General features: G+C 43.1%; 1 protein-coding gene across 4 annotated transcripts in view; it reads left to right on the top strand.

The window, feature by feature from the left end:
- Positions 1 to 20,327, top strand: part of LOC109912048 (CCR4-NOT transcription complex subunit 6) — a 72,159-nt gene that overhangs the window by 18,526 nt on the left and 33,306 nt on the right. For all 4 annotated transcript variants that reach the window (XM_020511426.2, XM_020511429.2, XM_020511428.2 and 1 more), the window contains exon 3: positions 7,193 to 7,379. In XM_020511426.2, the coding sequence (XP_020367015.1) occupies positions 7,193 to 7,379 (187 nt within the window). The remainder of the gene's footprint in view (positions 1 to 7,192; positions 7,380 to 20,327) is intronic.

The raw sequence follows: 20,327 nt of genomic DNA, 5'->3' as shown, positions 1-20,327 counted from the left end.
TGCAATTAAAATCCTGCAGTCACATGAAATATAATGTTTGATTTTTCAGTAACTGAAGCAGTGGCATTGTTTATTCTTATTCTTAAACTGCACAATAGGCAATTTTGTGCTGTGATCTAGACTGCAAGAATCCAATATGAAAATCATTTGGGTACTTCCATCATATTATGTTGGACTAGATTTGAATGCAATCTGCAGAGTGCATCAGCAGGGTTCAGTATTCAAATTTCACCATTGCATTTTGTGAAATTGAATCTAGTCATTTGTAGGCAACTGCTAAAACAAAACAGGGCAAGCTACCGGACCGTAAGTTTAAAAACCTGAGGTTCATTAATATTCTGCAGGGAAGGGAGCCCTTCAATTCCTTCCTGGTCTGTTGTATTCATGACTTCAGTTCCAAACTCAAAAGAACACTAGTCAGAAGTTGGTCTCAAACAAAAACAGAAATTGCTGAAAAATCTGTGGCAGCATCTGTGGAGAGAAATTAGAGTTAATGTTTTGGGTCTAGCATACCTTCTTCAGAACCGATGGTAGCTAGGAAAAGGGTTGATATTTATCCAGAAGATGAGCTAAAGGGAGTGGGAAGAGTAAAACAATAGGTGGAAATGGACCTCGGGGAGAAAAAAGTTAGACAAAGGAGTGGATAAAGGTCAGTCTGGGGGAAATGAATAGCTGCTACTGGGGGCTATTACAAAGGGGCAGCACGGTGACTCAGCAGTTAGCACTGCTGCCTCACAGCACCAGGGACCTGGGTTCGATTTCACCCTCGGGTGACTGTCTGTGTGCAGTTTGCACGTTTTCCCTGTGTCTGCGTGGGTTTCCTCCAGGTGCTCAGGTTTCCTCCCACAGCCCAGAGATGTGCAGGCTAGGTGAATTGGCTGTGCTAAATTGCCCATAGTGTTCAGGGATATGTAGATTAGGTGGGTTTATAGGGGGATGGGTCTGGGTGGGATGCTATATGAGGCGGTGTGGACTTGTTGGGCCGAAGGGCCTGTTTCCACACTGTAGGGATTCTATGATTCTAATGGGTTGTGTGTGGCGCCAGTCCATGAGATGACAAGGCCTGGGTTGTGGGGGTTGGGTAAGGACATAGCCGCATGCCCTAAAATTATTGAACTCTAAGTCCAGAAGGCTGCAGAGTTCCCAAGTGGAAAATGAGGTAAAACCAAGGAAGGAGCAGGAGGAAGCCATTTGGTCCTTTGAGCCTGCTCTGCCATTCTTCGTGATCATGGCTGATCGTCCAACTCAATAGCCTGATCCTGCTTTCTCTCCATAACCTTTGATCCCATTTACTCAAAGTGCTCTATCTAGTCGCCTCTTGAATGCATTCAGTGTTTTGGCATTAACTACTTCCTGTGGTAACGAATTTCACAGGCTCACCACTTTTTGGGTGAAGAAATTGTCTCCTCATCTCCGTCCTAAATCGTCTACCCCGAATCCTTATACTGTGACCTTTGGTTCTGGACACACCCACCATCGACAACATCCTCCCTGCATCTACCCTGTCCAGTCCTGATAGAATTTTATAAGTCTCTGAGGTTCTCCGCTCTCCCCACCCCCCACCCCCCCAACCATTCGCCTGAACTCTAGCGAAAATAATCCCAATTTAGTCAATCTCTCCTCATTTGTCAGACCCCCATCGCCAGAATCAGCCTGGTAAACCTTGCTGTACTCACTTGCTAGGAAGAGCATCCTTCCTCGGGAAAGGAGACCAAAATTGTATACAATATTCCATGTGTGGTCTCATCAAGGCCCTGTACAAACGCAACAACAAATCCCTGCTCATGTATTGAAATTTCTCACAATGAAAGTCAACATGCCATTTGCCTTCTTTACCGCCTGCTGCACCTGCATGCTTCCCTTCAGTGACTGGTGCACAAGGACACCCAGGTCTTGCTGCACACTCCCTTCTCCCAATTTACAGCCATTCAGGTAGTAATCTGCTTTCTTATTTTTGCTTCCGAAGTGAATAACCTCACATTTCTCCAAATTATACTGCATCTGCCGTTGTTTTGCCCACTCCCCCAACCTGTCAGGATCATGCTGAAGATGCTGTTCTTCCAGCTTTTGCTGAGCTGTGCTGCAACAAACCAGAGACAGATTTCTGAAGAAGGGTCCAGACCCGAAACGTCAGCTTTCCTGCTCCTCTGATGCTGCCTGGCCTGCTGTGTTCATCCAGCTCCACACCTTGTTATATCAGAGACAGATGTTAGCCAGGGAACACAGTGGTATGTTAAAGTGGCAGGCAACTGAAAGCTCAGGGTCTTTTTTGCAGACAGAACATAGGTGTTCTGCAAAGCAGTCAGAAATTGATCTGTTGGCTTGAAGTTCATCACAAACTTTGTATGCCTTACAAATTGCACATGGATCTTATGACATTATTAAAATAAAGATCCTCCTATGAGGTAGCTCAGGTACAATATGTTGACTGTTCTCCTATGCTGTGTCATTTTGGATTGGAGAGTCTTGTATACAGATTGGCTGCTGTTTCCTACATTACTACAAGGCTACGGGCCAAGTGCAGGGAAGTGGGATTAGAATAGTTAGTACCAGAGGAACAGGAAAGCTGACATTTCAGGTCTCGTTCCTTCTTCAGAAATGGGGGAGGGATAGGGGGCTCTGAAATAAATAAAGAGGGGTGGGGCTGGGGAAGGTAGGTGGGGTGGTGATGGTGAGTGCAGGTAGGCAAAGGTGGGGGTTCGTCAGTGAGGTGGGAGGAGCGGATACATGGGAGACAAGACGGACAGGTCAAGGAGGCGGGGATGAGAGGGAGGGTTTGTCATGGGATGAGATCGGGGGAGGGGAGCTTTTGAAGCTAGTAAAGTCCACATTGAGACCATTGGGTTGTTGGCTCCCAAGGCGGAATATGAGGGGCTGCTCCTCCAGTTTCCAGGTGGCGTTGTTGTGGCACTGGATGAGGCCCAGGACAGACATGTCGTCCAGGGAATGGGAGTGGGAGGTGAAGTGGTTCGCGACTGGAAGGTGTTGTCGTTTGTCGCAAACCGAGCACAGGCGCTCTACAAAGCAGTCTCCGAGCCTCCACTTGGTCTCACAAATGTAGAGGAGGCCACATTGGGAGCAGCGGATGCAATAGACCACATTAGCGGATGTGCAGGTGAACGTCTGTCTGATGTAGAAGGTTTTTTTGGGGCTTGGTTTGCAGGTGAGGGGGAAGGTATAGGGGCAGGTGTAGCACTTCCTGCGGTTGCAGGGAAGGGGGGGGGGGGGGGGTGGGACTAGTGGGGAGTGTGGAGCGGACGAGGGAGTCGTGGAGAGAGTGGTCCCTCCGGAAGGCAGATGGGGATGGGGAGGGAAATATATCCTTGGTCGGGGGATCAGATTGCAGGGGTGGAAGTGGCGGAGAATGATGCATTGAATCCGGAGGTTAGTGCGATGATACGTGAGGACAAGGGGGATTCTGTCTTTGTTTTTGTTGCGGGGAGGGGGTGTGAGGGCTGAGGTGCGGGAAACGCAAGAGATGCAGTTGAGAGCGTTTTCGACCACTAAAACGGGGGAAGTTGCGGTCCTGGAAATACAAGGACATCTAGGATGTTTGGGAGAGGAATGCCTCATCTTGGGAGCAGATGCGGCGGAGGAATTGGGATCAGGGGATCTCATTCTTGCAGGAAGGTGGGTGAGAGGAGGTGTAGTCTAGGTAACTGTGGCAGTCGGTGGGCTTGAAATAGATATCAGTTTCGATAGCCCGCCGACTCCCACAGCTGCCCTCTTTGTGCCAGGTTTGTGATAATGCGACAACATCCCAAGTGGTAACTGGTGCCTTTTAATTCCCCAACCTTTTATGAACTCACTGTGTGTGTCCACATGCATGTAGTATAACTCCTGTTTAGACTTTTTTACTTGCTCCCTTATTCTGCCTCCACATATTAACGTACTGTTCTCTATTCTAGTGCTATGTGCTTCTTCCAGCACTTTCTGTGACATATTACTTTCTCATATTCTTTCCTGGTTCCCTCATCCCTGCTAATTTAATTTAAACCCTCTCCAGCAACACCAGTAAAACTGGCCAACAGGAATTCAGCCCCACATTGTTCAAATGCAAACCATCCAGCTTGTACAGGTGTCATCTCCTCACGAGCCAGTCCAAATTTTCCAAGAATCTAAAGGCCTCCCTTCTGCGTCATCTTTCCAGCTACTCATTCATCTGCATGATCTCCATATTCCTGGTTGCACTTGCATGTGGCACAAGGGCTAACTTGGAATTACTTTAGAGGTCCTGCTTACTAATTGTCTGTCTGGCTCACTAAATTCCAACTGCAGGACTGCATCCTCCTTGCTACTTGTTATAAGTCCCAATGTGGACCATGACCTCTGGCTGTTCGCCCTCATTAGAAGAATGTCCTGCAATCATTCTCTACAAATCTGTCATCTCTCCAATGCCTATCATGTTGTGGGCTAGTTTAGAAACTTTACATTTTTTCAATATTACTAGAGTTGAAACACTGTCCCTATCAACTACTCCTCAACAACCAGTAAACTCCTGACTTCCCTGTGATGTCGTGTTAGACTCTATTTTTTCCCCCTCCTCTGCTTGCACTGTTTTATCTACTGTCCACAAACTCTCCTGCTCCTTTAGATGCTGGTGACAATCTGAGGCATTCCCTTCTATCATGCTTCTTACTCATGCCTTTTACATGATGTCATGGCTTCAGAGAATCTGGAAACTAGTTACACAACAATTAATTTCTTCCGAGATAGTAGGAACTGCAGATGCTGGAGAATCCGAGACAACAAGGTGCAGGGCTGGATGAACACTGCAGGCCAAGCAGCATCATAGGAGCAGAGAGGCTGACGTTTCGGGCCTAGACCCTTCATCAGAAAAGGGGGAGGGGAAGGGGTTTCTGAAATAAATAGGGAGAGAGTGGGAGGCGGATAGAAGATGGATAGAGGAGAGGATAGGTGGAGAGGAAACAAACAGGTCGAAGAGGCGGGGATGGGGCCAGTAAAGGTGAGTGTAGGTGGGGAGTTAGGAAGGGGATAGGTCAGTCCAGGGAGGACGGACAGGTCAAGGGGGCGGGATGAGGTTGGTGGGTAGGGGATGGAGGTGCGGCTTGAGGTGGGAGGAGGGGATAGGTGGGAGGAAGAACAGGTTAGGGAGGCAGGAACGAGCTGGACTGGTTTTGGGATGTAGTAGGGGGAGGGGAGATTTTGAAACCGGTGAAATCCACATTGATAACATTGGGCTGCAGGGTTCCCAAGCGGAATATGAGTTGCTGTTCCTGCAACCTTCGGGTGGCATCGTTGTGGCACTGCAGGAGGCCCAGGATGGACATGTCATCTGAGGAATGGGAGGGGGAGTTGAAATGGTTCGCGACTGGGAGGTGCAGCTGTTTATTGCGAACCGAGCGTAGGTGTTCTGCAAAGCGGTTCCCGAGCCTCCGCTTGGTTTCCCTGATGTAGAGGAAGCCACACCGGGTACAGCGGTACAGCCCGTCCACGCAATAAGAACCAAAAAAGAATCCCCCTCGTCCTCACGTACCACCCCACCAACCTCCGGATCCAACGCATCGTCCTCCGACACTTCGGCCATCTGCAATCCGACCCCACCACCAAAGACATCTTTCCCTCCCCACCCTTATCTGCTTTCCGGAGGGACCACTCTCTCCGTGACTCCCTTGTCCGCTCCACACTCCCCTCCAGCTCCACCACACCCGGCAGTTTTCCCTGCAACCGCAGGAAGTGCTACACCTGCCCCCATACCTCCTCCCTCACCCCCATCCCAGGCCCCAAGAAGACTTTCCACATCAAGCAGATGTTCACCTGCACATCTGCCAATGTGGTATACTGCATCCGCTGTACCCGGTGTGGCTTCCTCTACATCGGGGAAACCAAGCGGAGGCTCGGGGACCGAATTAATTTCTTCCAGTTGTTTTGCTACATTTATATGACAGTTGAGAACTTTCTGTTTGATGGTAACCCACCAGGATGTCAATCTCACTGAATTCAGTGACATAGATGTTTTTGACTAGCCAGGGCAATGGTTAGAATCTGTCTTGTTGGTGGAGGCTGTTGCCTGGCACTTGTGACATGAATGTTAGTTGCCACTTTTCACTTCTAAATCTTGAATGTTGTCCACGTGGACATGCAGGCACAGACTACTTCAAAATCTGAGGCGTCTTGAATGATATGGATCACCTAGCAATCATCAAACCTTCCTAGTTCTAACCTTATGATAGAGAGGTCATTGAAGTGGCTGAAGATGCTTGGGTCTAGGACTCCACCCTGAAGAACTTCTTTATTATGTCCTTGAACTGAGATGAATGACCTCCAACAGCAACCATCTTCCTTTGGGATACGATTTGACTCCAACCCGTGGAATTAATTCCCCTGATTGTCATTGATTTCCGTTTTGCTTGGCTTCTTGATGCCATAGTCTACCATATGCTGCTTGATCTCTAAGGCAGTTATTCTTACTTCATCTCTGGAATTCAGCCTTTTTTTAGATCATATTTGGGCCAAGACTGTAATGAGATCTGGAGCTGACTGCCCTTGACAGAACTGAAACTGATCCTGAAAGAACAAGTTCCTGCTAGGAAGTGTGGCTTGATGGCAGAGTCACTGACATTGTCCGTCGTTTTACAAATGGTTAGGCACTTTTACTACCCACTAGTGGACATTACCTAATTGTGCTTTGCAATGCTTTTGCCTGCTCAACTTCTGTGGCCCTAGTTTTACAAAAAGTTAACTAACACAACTAATTGTGGATTGCCTAATTTCGTCTCAGATGAGCTCTGTTCTTTTTCAAGCTAGTGTTTATATCTAGACAGAAAGTTGCTGGATGGACCATTAAGTCTATGCCAACTGCCCATGGAGCAGTCCAGTTTAGTCCCATTTTCCCTTTCTATCCCTGGAACTGCCTCATTTATTTTTGAAATCATGTCAGTTTCCACCACCCTGGTGGACAGCATAATTTTAAAACACAAGTTTTTACCCTCAATCCTCTGCATCTCTTGTCCATAACCTTAAATCTGTGTCACTTAGACAAGGTGATTTATTGTTATGCATATTTTATTATCTTCTAAATTGTTTTACATGCAACAGCAGCATGGTAACTGGCTAAGTTCTGAATGCTAGTGTATATGTATAACTAGAGTCCACATATTGCCTGTTTATCTGAAGAGAATTGGGACAAAATGGGAGGAATTTGTAACTTTTTCATTTATCTGTTGTGTAGGGAGAGTTAGAAGTTTGAGTTCGTCATTGTGGTCATTGACACACTTGACTGCATTGCATCTTGGTGACAACTCCCTTTCACGTATTCCTCCTGATATTGCCAAACTGCATAATCTGGTTTATTTGGACCTATCGTGCAACAAGATACGGAGTTTACCATCTGAGCTTGGAAACATGGTGTCACTCAGGTAAATTCGTTAACCAAAGGAAACTGTTTATATTTGATTTTTTTTTATTTCAAAGATTGTTTATAAACACTTTGCAAAATATTGAATGAATTGTTTCTACAGAAATGTGAATTTTTTACTATGCTGTATATTGAATTTCAGCATTCCCATTCGTTTATTTTGAGGGTAACTGTTGCCTGTTGTTGAGCACTGCTGTCTAGCTAGTTTGTATCGGTAATTCATTGGTCCATTAATAATCCATTTGTAGCGCTTAAGATACTTGATGTTAGATTTTTGAAATGTGAAAGTTTTGACCTTGCCACTCCTGTGCAACGGATTAAACTTAAGTGTTCTGGCATCCAATTGGCTGAAAGTATGCCTTTTCAGCTAATTGGAGGCTGTTGGTTTCAGCCTTGGTATGGATGGTGAAATGCTGAAATGGTTTAAAAAGAAATGATTCTTTAAAACTCTGTGGATTAGAAAGAGCATCTAAGGAGGCAAGAGTACGGAAGAAAAGTAAGGTTATAAAATTCTGGCAGAAAAGTAACATTTTCAGAACTTTGATGACAAAGTGTGGAGCTGGAGGAACACAGCAGGACAGGCAGCATCAGGAACAGGAAAGCTGACATTGGGTTGGGACAAGAAGGGTCCCGACCTGAAACAACAGCTTTCCTGCTCCTCTGCTGCCTGGCCTGCTGTGTTCCTCCAGCTCCACACTTTGTTATTTCTGACTCCAGCATCGGCAGTTCTTGCTATCTCATTTTCAGAATTTTTATTGTTTTTGGACTGCTTGCACCATATTCATAAAAGTAAAGGGAATTCTCTTTATTCAAAGTATTTATTCATTGTTGGTTACAGGTCAGAATAATGACTTTTCTTCCAGACTGATGGGAAGTAAACAGTGGTATCGATCAATGGTCAGTTATGGACAAACTAGTGAATTAGGAAAACAATTATTGCCAATAAGAATGAAGTCGTGTATTTTGCCTCTCATCTTTCTACCAATGTAAGAAAATTGGTCAATTTTTACGGTGATAGTACTATGTGAGAACTGAAGGTGGCAGTGCAAATTGAGAAGGGTGTCTGTAGGTGTGACTCTTGGCTCTGTAAATAATGATGGAGTGCTAAATCTTTTTATAAAAACATTGCTTGGCCTTCACTTGGATTATTATTAATTTTGGGCTGCACACTTTTTTTTAAGCTTTTGAGTAGACAGAGAAAAGACTTATTAGCACTTGGTACCAGAATTGCTAAATTCAATTATGCAACAGAAGTAGAGGGGGTGAGGTGGTTTGCTGTAAGAGTACAGAAGCGTAAGGGAAGATTTATAGTCTGTAAGTAGAAATATTTAATTCCAAGTAACTGAAAATTTGGTAACCTGAGGACAACTATTTAAAGTCCTTAGCTAAAGAATCAGAGGTGACACAAGGAAATGTTTACACAGAAAATGCATATGATATGGAATGCAATGCTTGAAAGGGTGATGGAAACAGATTCAATAGACTTTCGACAGAAAACTAAATATAAATACTTGGAAAATGTACAGAGCAATGGATAAAGAGCAAGATGTGGGACTAAATAGGTTGTTTAAATACCCACAATGGGCTTCTTCTGTATTATAAGATTAAGCTGATTTTAAAATCTCAAACAGACGTAGAAAAACTGTTTCTCAGGCTCATGTGACTGATGAGGGTCTTGTCTTTGTCTGAGATTGTGGTACTTGTGGAGGTAAATGTAGTGATTGGGTTGTTAACCTGGGCCAATCAACAACCTCAATCAATGTGGTCACCCTGGTTCCAATCAGGAAAGCCCTGGCTGACCAATATAACCAGGTGATTAGAATCTCATCAGTTCAGGTGACTGACTCCAAGTTGGCAGGCCACAGTTAGTGTATTGTGTACAAGTAAATAAAAGGTGACTTGGTGATGGGGCCTGGCCTCTGTGCCGTTGTTTCAGTAAAAGCTCAGCATGTTGGCCCCGGGCTGAAATTCCTATGCAGGGAATGCAAATAAACATTGTTCAACCAGTGATGCAATGTCAATAATGTCATAATTCCTTGTATTTTGTGAAAAGACTTATGATTTTGCAAGAGGAAGGAATAAAAACGTATGACCGGGGAAGTGGTTGGGAGTGGTACGGGTGGAATGTTGGGAGGAATAAACCAGGAGATTAGAATCTCCTTGGTTCAGTCACTGACTCTGAGCTGGCTGGCCACAGTTCATGTGTTGTGCACAAATAAAGGGTGACTTGCTGACAGGGTACCGGCCTCTGTGCAGTTATTTCAGTGGTGACGAGAGTGGGATAGGATGTACCTGAGCGTTCAATTGCTACAGTTATCCTGGAGTTGAGGTAAGCATTTCTGGCATTGTGCCTTTGTTTGGGAAGCTTCGCTCACTTGACCCTGCTGCCGGAGACTGGCCCCAGTATGTGGAAAAGATGTAATATTTTTTCCGGGCAGGTGAAAAGCAACAAGTAATCCTTTTGACTGCTTGCGGACCCGCAGCATTCTCCGTTATAAGGGGCTTAACTTTCACAGAGGCAAAGTTTCCAAGATCTAAAACTTTCCAAGAGTTGACTGATTTGGCTAAGGAATATTACGATGCTAAACATCTAATTTTGATACAATATCGGTTTTACTCAGCTGTTAGAGAACTGGGTGAATCCATGTCGGGATTTTTGACGAGGTTGAAATGACTGGCAGAGGTGTGTGATTTTGGGTTAACACTGAATAAGATGCTGAAAGACTCTTTTGATATGTGGGATAAATGACGTAACCATGGAGAAGTGCCTGCTAGCGGAAGCCCAACTGGACTTCAAACAGGCAGTACAATTGGTGTTGTCATTAGAAAATACTGTAGGTGGAGTATGGGAGCTACAGGGTTTCCCAATGGAAGTCGACTCCCTCACCCCTCTGACTAAGCTTGGGGAACACCATTTGAGGGCATATCCTGAGCGGAGGGACCCAGGCTAGCCCACAACAGAGCTGAGCCTCGGCCAAGTGGCTTAAATGTTCTTCAGGATCTGGGTCAGTAAGCCATTATAGTTGCTGTCCGGTATGTGGACTCTCGCAAAGGAGTCCTACAAGTTCGGACTTGAGTAAGAAAACTTGTAGGCTGATACCCGGGAGAGTGCGCACCCTGGGAAGCCCCTTGCATGTGGATTGGAACAATTAAGTTGTTTAGTGACAACCAAATCAGAATAAATTTAAAATTAATGTTTGGTTAAATGGTCACCCAGTTCTTATGGAGGCCAACACTGGCGCAGCTGTATCTGTGGTTGCAAAATCATTCTTTAACAAGATTCGCTGGAGACTCCAACACTTAAGTTTGCACAGGGTCTCAGCCAGATTGAGAACATACACTGGAGAACCATTGCAGATTAAGAGTACGACTTTGGTTCTGTTCTCCTATGAGAAGCAGTTGGTGCAGTTACCACTGATGGTAGTAAAAGGTTTGTGCCCAATCCTGTTGGGGCAGAATTGGTTGAGAAAGATTCGCCTGGATTGGTTCAACACTTTTTTTTCCATTAGAAACTGCCTGCATCAGCGAAGTCCTGGTGAAATGCCCAAGAGTATTTCAGCTAGGGCTTGGGACTATCAAGTGGACAAAGCCACTTTTTATATGTTGAGCAGGAAGCAATTCCAAGATTTTGCAAGGCCTCGCCAGTGCCGTTTAGGCAGCACCAGTCATACCATTTGTGAAGCCTGTCGGCTCAGTTCACCTTTGAGGATTTTAAGCAAATGGAAAACCGCTTCTCACAGCTGGATAAATACCCAATCCCTTGCATAGAGGACTTATATGTGTTGTGGGGTAGAGTCGCTGTCCTTTACAAAGCTGGATATGAGCCATGCCTACCTGCAATTGTGACTGGATGAGGAGTCCCAGAAGTATGCTACAATTAATACCCATAAGGGTTTATATCCGTATGCTAGACTGCCATTTGGGATATCATCAGCCTGCATCCTTTTCCAACAGATTAGGGAGAACATTTTGCAAGGGTTACCCCAGGTTGCCATTTTATCTGGATGAAGTACTAACAATGGGGAATGCCAGTAAAGAGCACTTGGAGAACTTGGACGTGTAGTTAAACATTTCTCCCAGGTGATGTATGCCTTAGAAGGGAAAAATGTATGTTCCAGGCACCCCAAGTGACCAACTTCGGTCAAAGATTTGGCAAAACTAATGTACATTCATTGGAAGAGAAAGTGAGGGCGATCAAAGGAGCCCCAGCTCACCATGTCTGTAATGGAGCTTAGGTCTTTCTTTGGGTCATCTTGGCACCCTTACACCTACTATTGAGAACATTTTTTTTTGGGGTGGTTGGGGGGGTGTTGGAATTGTATGTAGTGATTGGAACTAGGTTGACTTTGTTAACTACAAAGTTTTGGTCCGGGTTAACAACCCCAATCAATCAGGAAAGCCCTGGCTGACTAACCTATCCAAGAGATTAGGATCTCCTCAGTTCAGGTGGCTGACTCCGAGCTGGCTGGCCACAGCCAGTGGTACTGCCTACTAGTAAAATACTAGTCACTGTGTAGTTATTTCAGTAAAGTAGGATTTATTTTTCAAAAAAGTCTTTGAAAGGGTGAGTGACTTAAATTTATGTTGTCAGTTCTGGCACGGGATATAGGTAAATTTGTGTTATGATTACTTTATGGTAGCCATTTCTCCACCTTTTTAATTATTTGCATGTTGTTTACACAAAGTCTGTTTTGTAACCTCTAATATAATATGGAATATAAAAGCTAAAATGAAGTGCAAGGAATCTGAAAAAGTAGGAGAAAGGATGTTTTGCCACAGTCAGAAGAATTACGTACTGAAGCCTGTTTCAGACTCAAGAACCAAAGCTAATACTTCAGCGCAGTACTAAAGCAATTTGCTGTTTTGAGTGAGCTGCTAAACTGAGGGCCGTTCTTCCTAACAAATGGAAATCAAAGATCACGTGGAAGTATTCTGAAGAACAGCGCAATTTTTCCCTCCTGTGCCCTGGTCAATATTTAACCTTCAGCATTATCATAAGCATTATCTGATCAATGTTACATAACCATGTGTGGAAGTTTGTGTGCAAATTGGCTGCTGTTGGCTACATTACAGCCAATTAAGATTCTTAAAGCGTGGTCACTGTGAAGTTCTTTTAGGACATCCTAAAATTGTAAAAGACATGATTTATACTTGCTATTTGCACCTTCTATAGGAAAGGAATTTAAGTGGTGTTTAGCTTTGGTTCGACTGATAAAGATGCTAAAATGCCTAAAAGCTGCATTTGACTTCGTGTGCTGCGGTTGGTTTGCTCTAACGTTTAACTAACTACCAGACACACACAGCTGTTCTAATACATGGACTCAACTACAACCACAGAGATGGTAACAGGACAGAGTTCCTAGCCACACTAGAATCCACACCGAAGACCAATGGCATCAATGAGGAAGCACAACAAGCTATAAGACAGGCAGTGGTGCCGACACTGACCAGAAGGAACGAACTTAACACTCTCGACACATCAGAAAAAAAGGCCCTACAAGGACTGAAAAAGGACAAAAACATCATAATCCTATCCGTGGACAAAGGGCGTGTGACAGTAATACTAAACAACGGGACTATCTCACTAAAGCACAGACACTACTAGCAGACACGAATACATACCAGCAAATGCAAATAGACCTGACACTGCAACTGGGTAATAAAATAATCAACACACTAAAGAGACTCAAATAGACCAGACAAATCAACAAAGCAGACTACCTAAAAACGAAACCTGAGGGACAAATCATCCTCCCCACCCCCGAACTGGAAGTACCCCTCAGACCCATAGTCTCCCTCCCAGCACACCAACACACAGGTTAGCCAAGGAATTACAACGAAGACCAAAGCACCTCGTCAGCAAGTCAGTCCACTCAATCCATTCAGCCCAGGAGTTCCTCAGATCCCTCAAAGACATAAGAATAAACGATGACGAGACCATGGTGACCTTTGACGTTACCGCCCTATTCACAACAATTGACATACCACTGGCAAGAGAAACACTAACAACACTACTAAAAGAATGAGATCCGACTGACACTATCCCCACAGACAACATGCTGAATTTACTGGACCCCATGCCTCGTCGCCCGCTTTACCTTTTAATGGCCAAATCTATGAACAATTCAACGGGACACCCATGGGCTCATCTATGTCCGGACTAATAGCAGAAGCGGTGATGCAGAGACTTGAAAGCATGGCCTTTCCACAGATCCAACCTAAACTATGGATTCAATTCGTGGATAACATTTTTGTCATCATCAAACGGACTAGAGGAGACGCACCAACCTAGTAAACAACACTCTCACCGGCATCAAATTCACCAGGGAAGAAGAAAAGAACAAACAGCTCCCATTCCTCGACGTCGTGGTAGAATGCAGGGCCAATGGGGACTTTCTGACAACGGTACACAGAAAGGCGCCACACACAGATCAAATCCTGAATTTCAACAGCAACTGACCCAACACCCATAAGCTGAGTTGCGTAAAAACACAACTTAAACGAGCAACAATCCACTGCAGCAACCCGGAACTGTACCAAAATGAAGAAGAATACCTCTACCAAGTATTGAAGGACAACGGATACCCAAACAGCTGGGTCCAATGATGCCTATCAAGCAAACATCAACAGGAAGATATAGTACACCCTGACACACTCATCACATTACCAAACTCAGGAACATATCCAAACTGACCACAGGACTCCTACAACCATTGGGCATCAGAGTGGCACACAAACCTACGTCAACCCTATGCCAATTGCTAACTCGAACCAAAGTGATATACGAAATCCCATGCAAGGACTGCGACAAACATTACATTGGACAGGCAGGAAGGAAACTGGCCACAAGAATACATGAACACCAACTAGCGACAAAAAGACATGACCAGCACACACTCATCTCCATTCACAAGGATAAGGAGAACCACTAGTTCGATTGGGACAACATCAGGATCCTAGGACAAGCTAAACAGAATCAAGCATGGCAATTTCTAGAGGCCTGGTTCTCCTCCAAGAAGGCCATCAATAAACACATAGAATCGGACCCTATATATACACCACCGTGAAGAAAAAAACAGAAATGAGGTAATCAATTCCAACGGACTCGAGTTTAAATACCAGGCGGGAAAACATAACAGCACTTCATCAGAGGCTGCACTGATGATGTTACCCAGCAGGGTAATGAAACATCTGCGAACTAACGAACCAGCTTGGTGAGCAAACCATCCACAACCCGAGCTACAAATCTACTCAAGAACCTTTTGACTTTGTGTGTTAAACAACTATCTAGTTTGGCACTGAAGGAAATTTTATAACTTCAGTTATAGATCAGATTCAGTCATGTGCAAACTGGAAGTAAAGTTAATGACTTGCCAAATATTCCTATAACAACTTGCAGAATATGTTCAGACTTGTACAATTGTTGCAAGTTGCTGTAGATTTTTAGACCAGATTTCAAGTGTCAATCTTCCATTTGTTTCCAATTTCCTATGAGGATTTATGTTTTAATTAAAACTGAATGGGTTGAAGCATTGATTTGTTGGGAAATAGAATTGAATTAGATACATGAATGATCTGAAAATTAATCTATTTGCATCTATAGAAATTGATATTTTTACCTCAAACTCTAATGACATTTGTCCTGCTAATTTTGGCACTTGTATCTACTCTGAGTTTCAATTGTTTTGTCATGGAGGGTAAAATAAAGCCCTGTTATTTTTATACTATGTAGTTTAGAATTGAGCTTTGTGAGTTTACTATTAATCTCATTGGAACTGTTTTCAGTAGTGGATTTCAGGTTGGAAACTCTTGCTTATTTCTTTTTATTTTCCTAGTTTTTACTGAAAATGTTACCACAATATTTATCTTGAGGCAGCCTATTGTAAGATTGGAAGGTACAAGTATGCCAAGAGGACAAAGAAACGTTGCACAATCCACTTAAAATCTTCGTTTTTCGTTTGTTGGTTTGTGTATGTTTCCTGTTAGATAAATATTTAAACTGATTTCACAGTATTTACTGCCTCGTTATGCAGACTCTTCGGGTGGGAAGCCCACCTGTTGAACCAAAATATTAGCAGTTTTTCATGTTGTTCTTCCATTTACCTATGTCCATTTGTTATTTGTGTGGAGTGTGGTTCCTTTTGCTTTACGATAGTTTCACTTTTTTATCGTATTTATGTATAGAATTGTATTCTAATGTATTTGTGCTATTTCCCCTCTTCTATTTTTTTTATTTTTGTTTTGTACCTGCTTATAATATCTTGCCAAGAATTGGAGAAATCCAGAAGTACAATGTACTGTTTGTTCAGTCCATAAATGCTTCCTGATTTTGAGTGTTTTCAGCCTTTTGAATTGCGAGGGTAAAGTCCAAATCCTTTTTAAATAATCCCAACAGTTCTGCTTGGCTGGTGATAGAAAGCTGCATCATAATCTCTGCTAGACATAGATAGATATGCGTTCCTAGTTTCATTTTATAGTGTGCTGCATTAAGCTCCATAATTAAGTCAACATTCCATAATTTAATTGTGTAGACCTTCACTGTCCACCGTGATACATCGTAGATCATCGGATCCCTACAGTGCAGGAACAGGTCATTCGGCCCAACAAGTCCACACTGCCCCTCCAAAGATCACGCCACCCAGTCACATCCTCCCACCCTCTCCCTGTCATCCTGTGTTTCCCATGGCTAGTCCACCAAACTCTCTCACTCCAGACACTACAGGCAATTTAGCATGGCCAGTCCACCTAACCTGCACATCTTTGGCCTGTGGGAGGAAACTGGAGCACCTGGAGGAAACCCACACAGGCACTGAGAATGTGCAAACTCCACACAGACAGTGGCCACAGGGTGGAATTGAACCTGGGTCAAATCAGTGTCCAAGAATCTTCCTGTAATTCACCATGTTATCTCCTGTTGAAAATTAGGTTATCGTTGGTCAAATTTTTGCATGTTTTCAATATTTTGCAGTCTGTTTTTCTGTGTAAGTTCTAACCCAATGAATGTTGTGATTAGCATTGTAATAAAGGTGGATATTTCTTGGTGTTGAGAGTTCTTCACAACTGTTCTATTTGAGGTGTAGCATGTGTTGTGAAATCTCAAATTACATTGACTTGCAAATAAAGAGGTGATTGAAGCAGACTCTGGAACTTTTTGAATTTGAGAAATCAATTAAGTTGCCATCCCATTCTTTTAAACGGGACCATAAGCCCCATTGTTGGACATGTCTGTAGACAAATGGATTCCACATACAGTGAAACACAACCAAGAAGTGTATAAAATGATTAAAAAGCAAATTCAGGAGTGATCATTAGTCAAGGACCTTGCTTCATCCAAAACACACCTGCCCCTATTCTGGCTCAAGCTGTTCATACTTCATCCCTCTGCTTGTTGTTCCAGCAATATTATGGTTTTAACATTCTTGAAATTTTTTTTTCAAATGTTTCCATGCTTTCATCCTTCCCTGTCCCTAACAATTCCCGCACCGGGGATAATCCAAGAAAGTAGAGTTGAGAATAAGTCCCATCAGTGTGGTTCCTTGCACATTCTTGGATTTCTTTTTAAATTGCTTCACTATTGATTGTCCTGTTTAGTTCCTTTATAAAACTTTGCATCTCTTTATCCCTCTTTCCTCATTTAAGGGTCTCCTTAATATTTAATTACTCATCTACACTTTTTTGGTAATCTGTTGTAACATATCCTTTATGCCTTGGCGCCAAATTTTGTTCACGCTTAGTAAAGCGCCATATGTTATACATTGTTTAAAGGCTCAATATAAATACAAACTCATTTATTCAAAGAATGCTCCAAGTATTGACTACACTAGCAGTCAAAAATTTAAATTCTGAAGAAAATTGAGGCAGTGATGAAAGGCGATGCTATAGATTTATTTGGCCAAATGAGTTTTTTGTTATTTTAGTGCATCAACTTGTTATTTTCACACAGCACAATTTGATGTCTGTAAATGTCTGGTGTAATACTGCTAATTCTTGATTTTTGTATGTTTTCTGATTGGCCATTTCACTGTGTGCATGCAAGAAGTTCTTCTATGAACTTGTTTATTATTTATTGAACAGCAGCACACTGTTAATTGGTCTTCATGAAATTATGCTTGACTGTCATTGCCTTTAGGGTCCACCGTTGTGCTTCAGAATAATAGTATGTTTCGTTTTACAGCTATTTGGTTCCTGTTATGCATGGTATTACTTATCATCTGCATTGTACAAAATAATCTGAATTTGTTTGGACAACTTTGTTTTAAAAAAAGAAACATAAATAAAAATCTCTTTTTTTTTTTTAAGAAAAATATTTTCTATGAGGATTTCTGGCTTCTCTTTATTTTAATAGTTTTTGGAATGGCCAATTCCCGAGTCCAAGAAAAGATATACTGGCATTGGAGATGGTCCAGACAAGGTTCAGTAGATTGATCCTGGGTATGGAAGGATTTTCTTATTTAAGAGTTGAGTAGATTGGGTGTTTACTCATTAGTCATAGTCATACAGCATGGAAACAGACGCTTTGGTCCAACTTGTCCACTTTGACCAGACATTCCATTCTGACCTAGTCCCATTTGCCAGCATTTGGCCTAAGTCCTTCTAAACCCTTCCTATTAATGTACTTATCCAGATGCTTTTTAAATGCTGTAACTGTACCAGCCTCCTCCACTTCCTCTGGCAGCTTGTTCCATACACACACCACGCCACCCTCTGCGTGAAAATGTAACCCCTCAGGCCCTTTTCAAATCTTTCCCCTCTCTCATTCAACCTATGCCTCTAGTTTTGGACTCCCCCACGCTTGGTAAAAGACCTTGTCTATTCACCCAATCCATGCTCCTTATGATTTTATAAACCTTTATATGGCAACCACACAGCCTCCAATGCTCCAGGGGGATACAATTTCCAACCTATTCAGTCTCCCTATAAGTTAAACCCTGCAGCCCTGGAAGCAGCCTTGTAAATCTTTTCTGCAACCTCTCCAGTTGAACAACATCCTTCCTATACAAGGGCAACCAGAATTGTACACGGTATTCTAAAAGTGGCTTCACCAATGTCCTGTGCAGTCGCAATGTGTCTTCCCAACTCCTATACACAGTTGTTATGACCATTGAAGGCACATTGTATCTACCTACAACTTCACTTTCAAGGAACTATGCACCTGCCCCCCCAGGTTTCTTTGTTTGGCAACACTCCCCAGGGCCCTACCATTAACTGTATAAGTCCTGCCCTGGTTTGCTTTACAAAAATGCAACACGTCATATTTGATCTAAAATAAGCTCCAGCTACTACTTCTCAACCTATTGGCCCATCGGTTTGTACTCTGAGATAACCTTGTTCACTGTCCACTATACCACCTATTTTGGTGTCATCTGCAATCTTACGAAACATATCTCCTATATTCACATCCAAGTCATTTATATAAATGACGAAAAACATAGGACCCAGCACTGATTCTTGTGGCACACAGCTGGTCACAGGCCTCGAGTCTGAAAAGCAACCCTCTACCACCACTGTCTCGTCCCCTACCTTTTGAGCCAATTTTGTATCCACATGACTAGTTCTCCCTGTATTCTGTGATCTAACCCTACTAACCAATGTACTTTGTGGAACTTTGTTGAATGCTTTGCTGAAGTCCATACAACATCTACTGCTTTGCCTTCAATCTTCTCTGTCACTTCTTCAAAAAACTCAATTAAGTTAGCAAGACATGATTTCCTATGCACAAAGCCATGTTGACTATATCAATCCTTGCCTTTCCAAATGCATGTAAATTCTGTCCCTCAGAATCCCCTCCAACAACTTACCTACCACTGACGTCAGGCTCACTGGTCTATGTTTCCCTGGCTTTTCCTGACAGCCTTTCTTAAATAATGGCACTACATTAGCCAATCTCCAGCCTTCTGGCACCCCACACAACCTCTTCTGGCTGTTGATGATACAAATATCTCAAAAGGGGCCCAGCAATCACTTCCCTACCTTCCCACAAAGTTCTGGGAATCATCTGATCAGGTCTCAGGGATTTATCTACCTTTGTTTTTTAAGACCTCCAATACCACCCCTTCTGTAATGAACTGTTTTCAAGATATCACTAATTATTTCCCCAAGTACCCTAGCTTCTGTATCCTTCTCCACAGTCAATACTAATGCAAAATACTCGTTTGATATCTCGCCCAACTCCTGTAGTTCCACATGTAGATGGACTTGTTGATCTTTAAGGGCCGCATTCTTTCCCTAGTCACCCTTTTGCCCTTAACATATTTATAGAATCTCTTTGGATTTTCCTTTAACCCTATTTGCCAAAGCTATCTGATGTCCTCATTTTGCTCTCAGATTTCCCTCTTGAGTATACTGCCCTTATTCTCCTCTAGGGATTCCCTCAATTCCAGCTGACAAGACCTGATAAATCCCTCCTCCTGTTTCTTAACCAGAGCCTCAATTTCTCTAGTCATCAAGCATTCCCGATATCTACCAGCCTTGTCCTTCACACTAACAGGAGCGTACTGTCTATGAATTCTTGTTACCTCATTTTTAAAGGCCATGGACTTCCCAACCAACACTTTTTTACCTGTGAATTGCCTCCCCTAATCAACTTTTGAAGGTTCCTGTCTTATACTATCAAAATTGGCCTTCATCCAATTTAGAACTGATCAAAAAAATTCTATTCTTTTCCATAACTACTTTAATGCTAACAGAATATGATCACTTGCCCCAAAGTGTTCCCCCACTGACCCCTCAGTTACTTGCCCTGCTTTATATTTCTCAAGAATAAGTCAAGTTTTGCTCCTTCTCTGATAGGTACATCCACCTTTTGAATGACAGCTTTCTTGTACACACTTAACAAATTCCTCCCGATCTAAGCTCTTAATACTATGACAGTCCCAGTCAATATTTGGAAAGTTAAAATCTCCTGCCATTACAATCCTATTATTCTTACAGATATCTGAGATCTCCTTAC

The sequence above is a fragment of the Rhincodon typus genome, chromosome 12, assembly GCF_021869965.1.
Source record: "Rhincodon typus isolate 14 chromosome 12, sRhiTyp1.1, whole genome shotgun sequence".
NCBI lineage: Eukaryota > Metazoa > Chordata > Chondrichthyes > Orectolobiformes > Rhincodontidae > Rhincodon > Rhincodon typus.
Note: the sequence above shows the minus strand (reverse complement) of the source record. Positions and strands in the feature narration are given on the sequence as shown.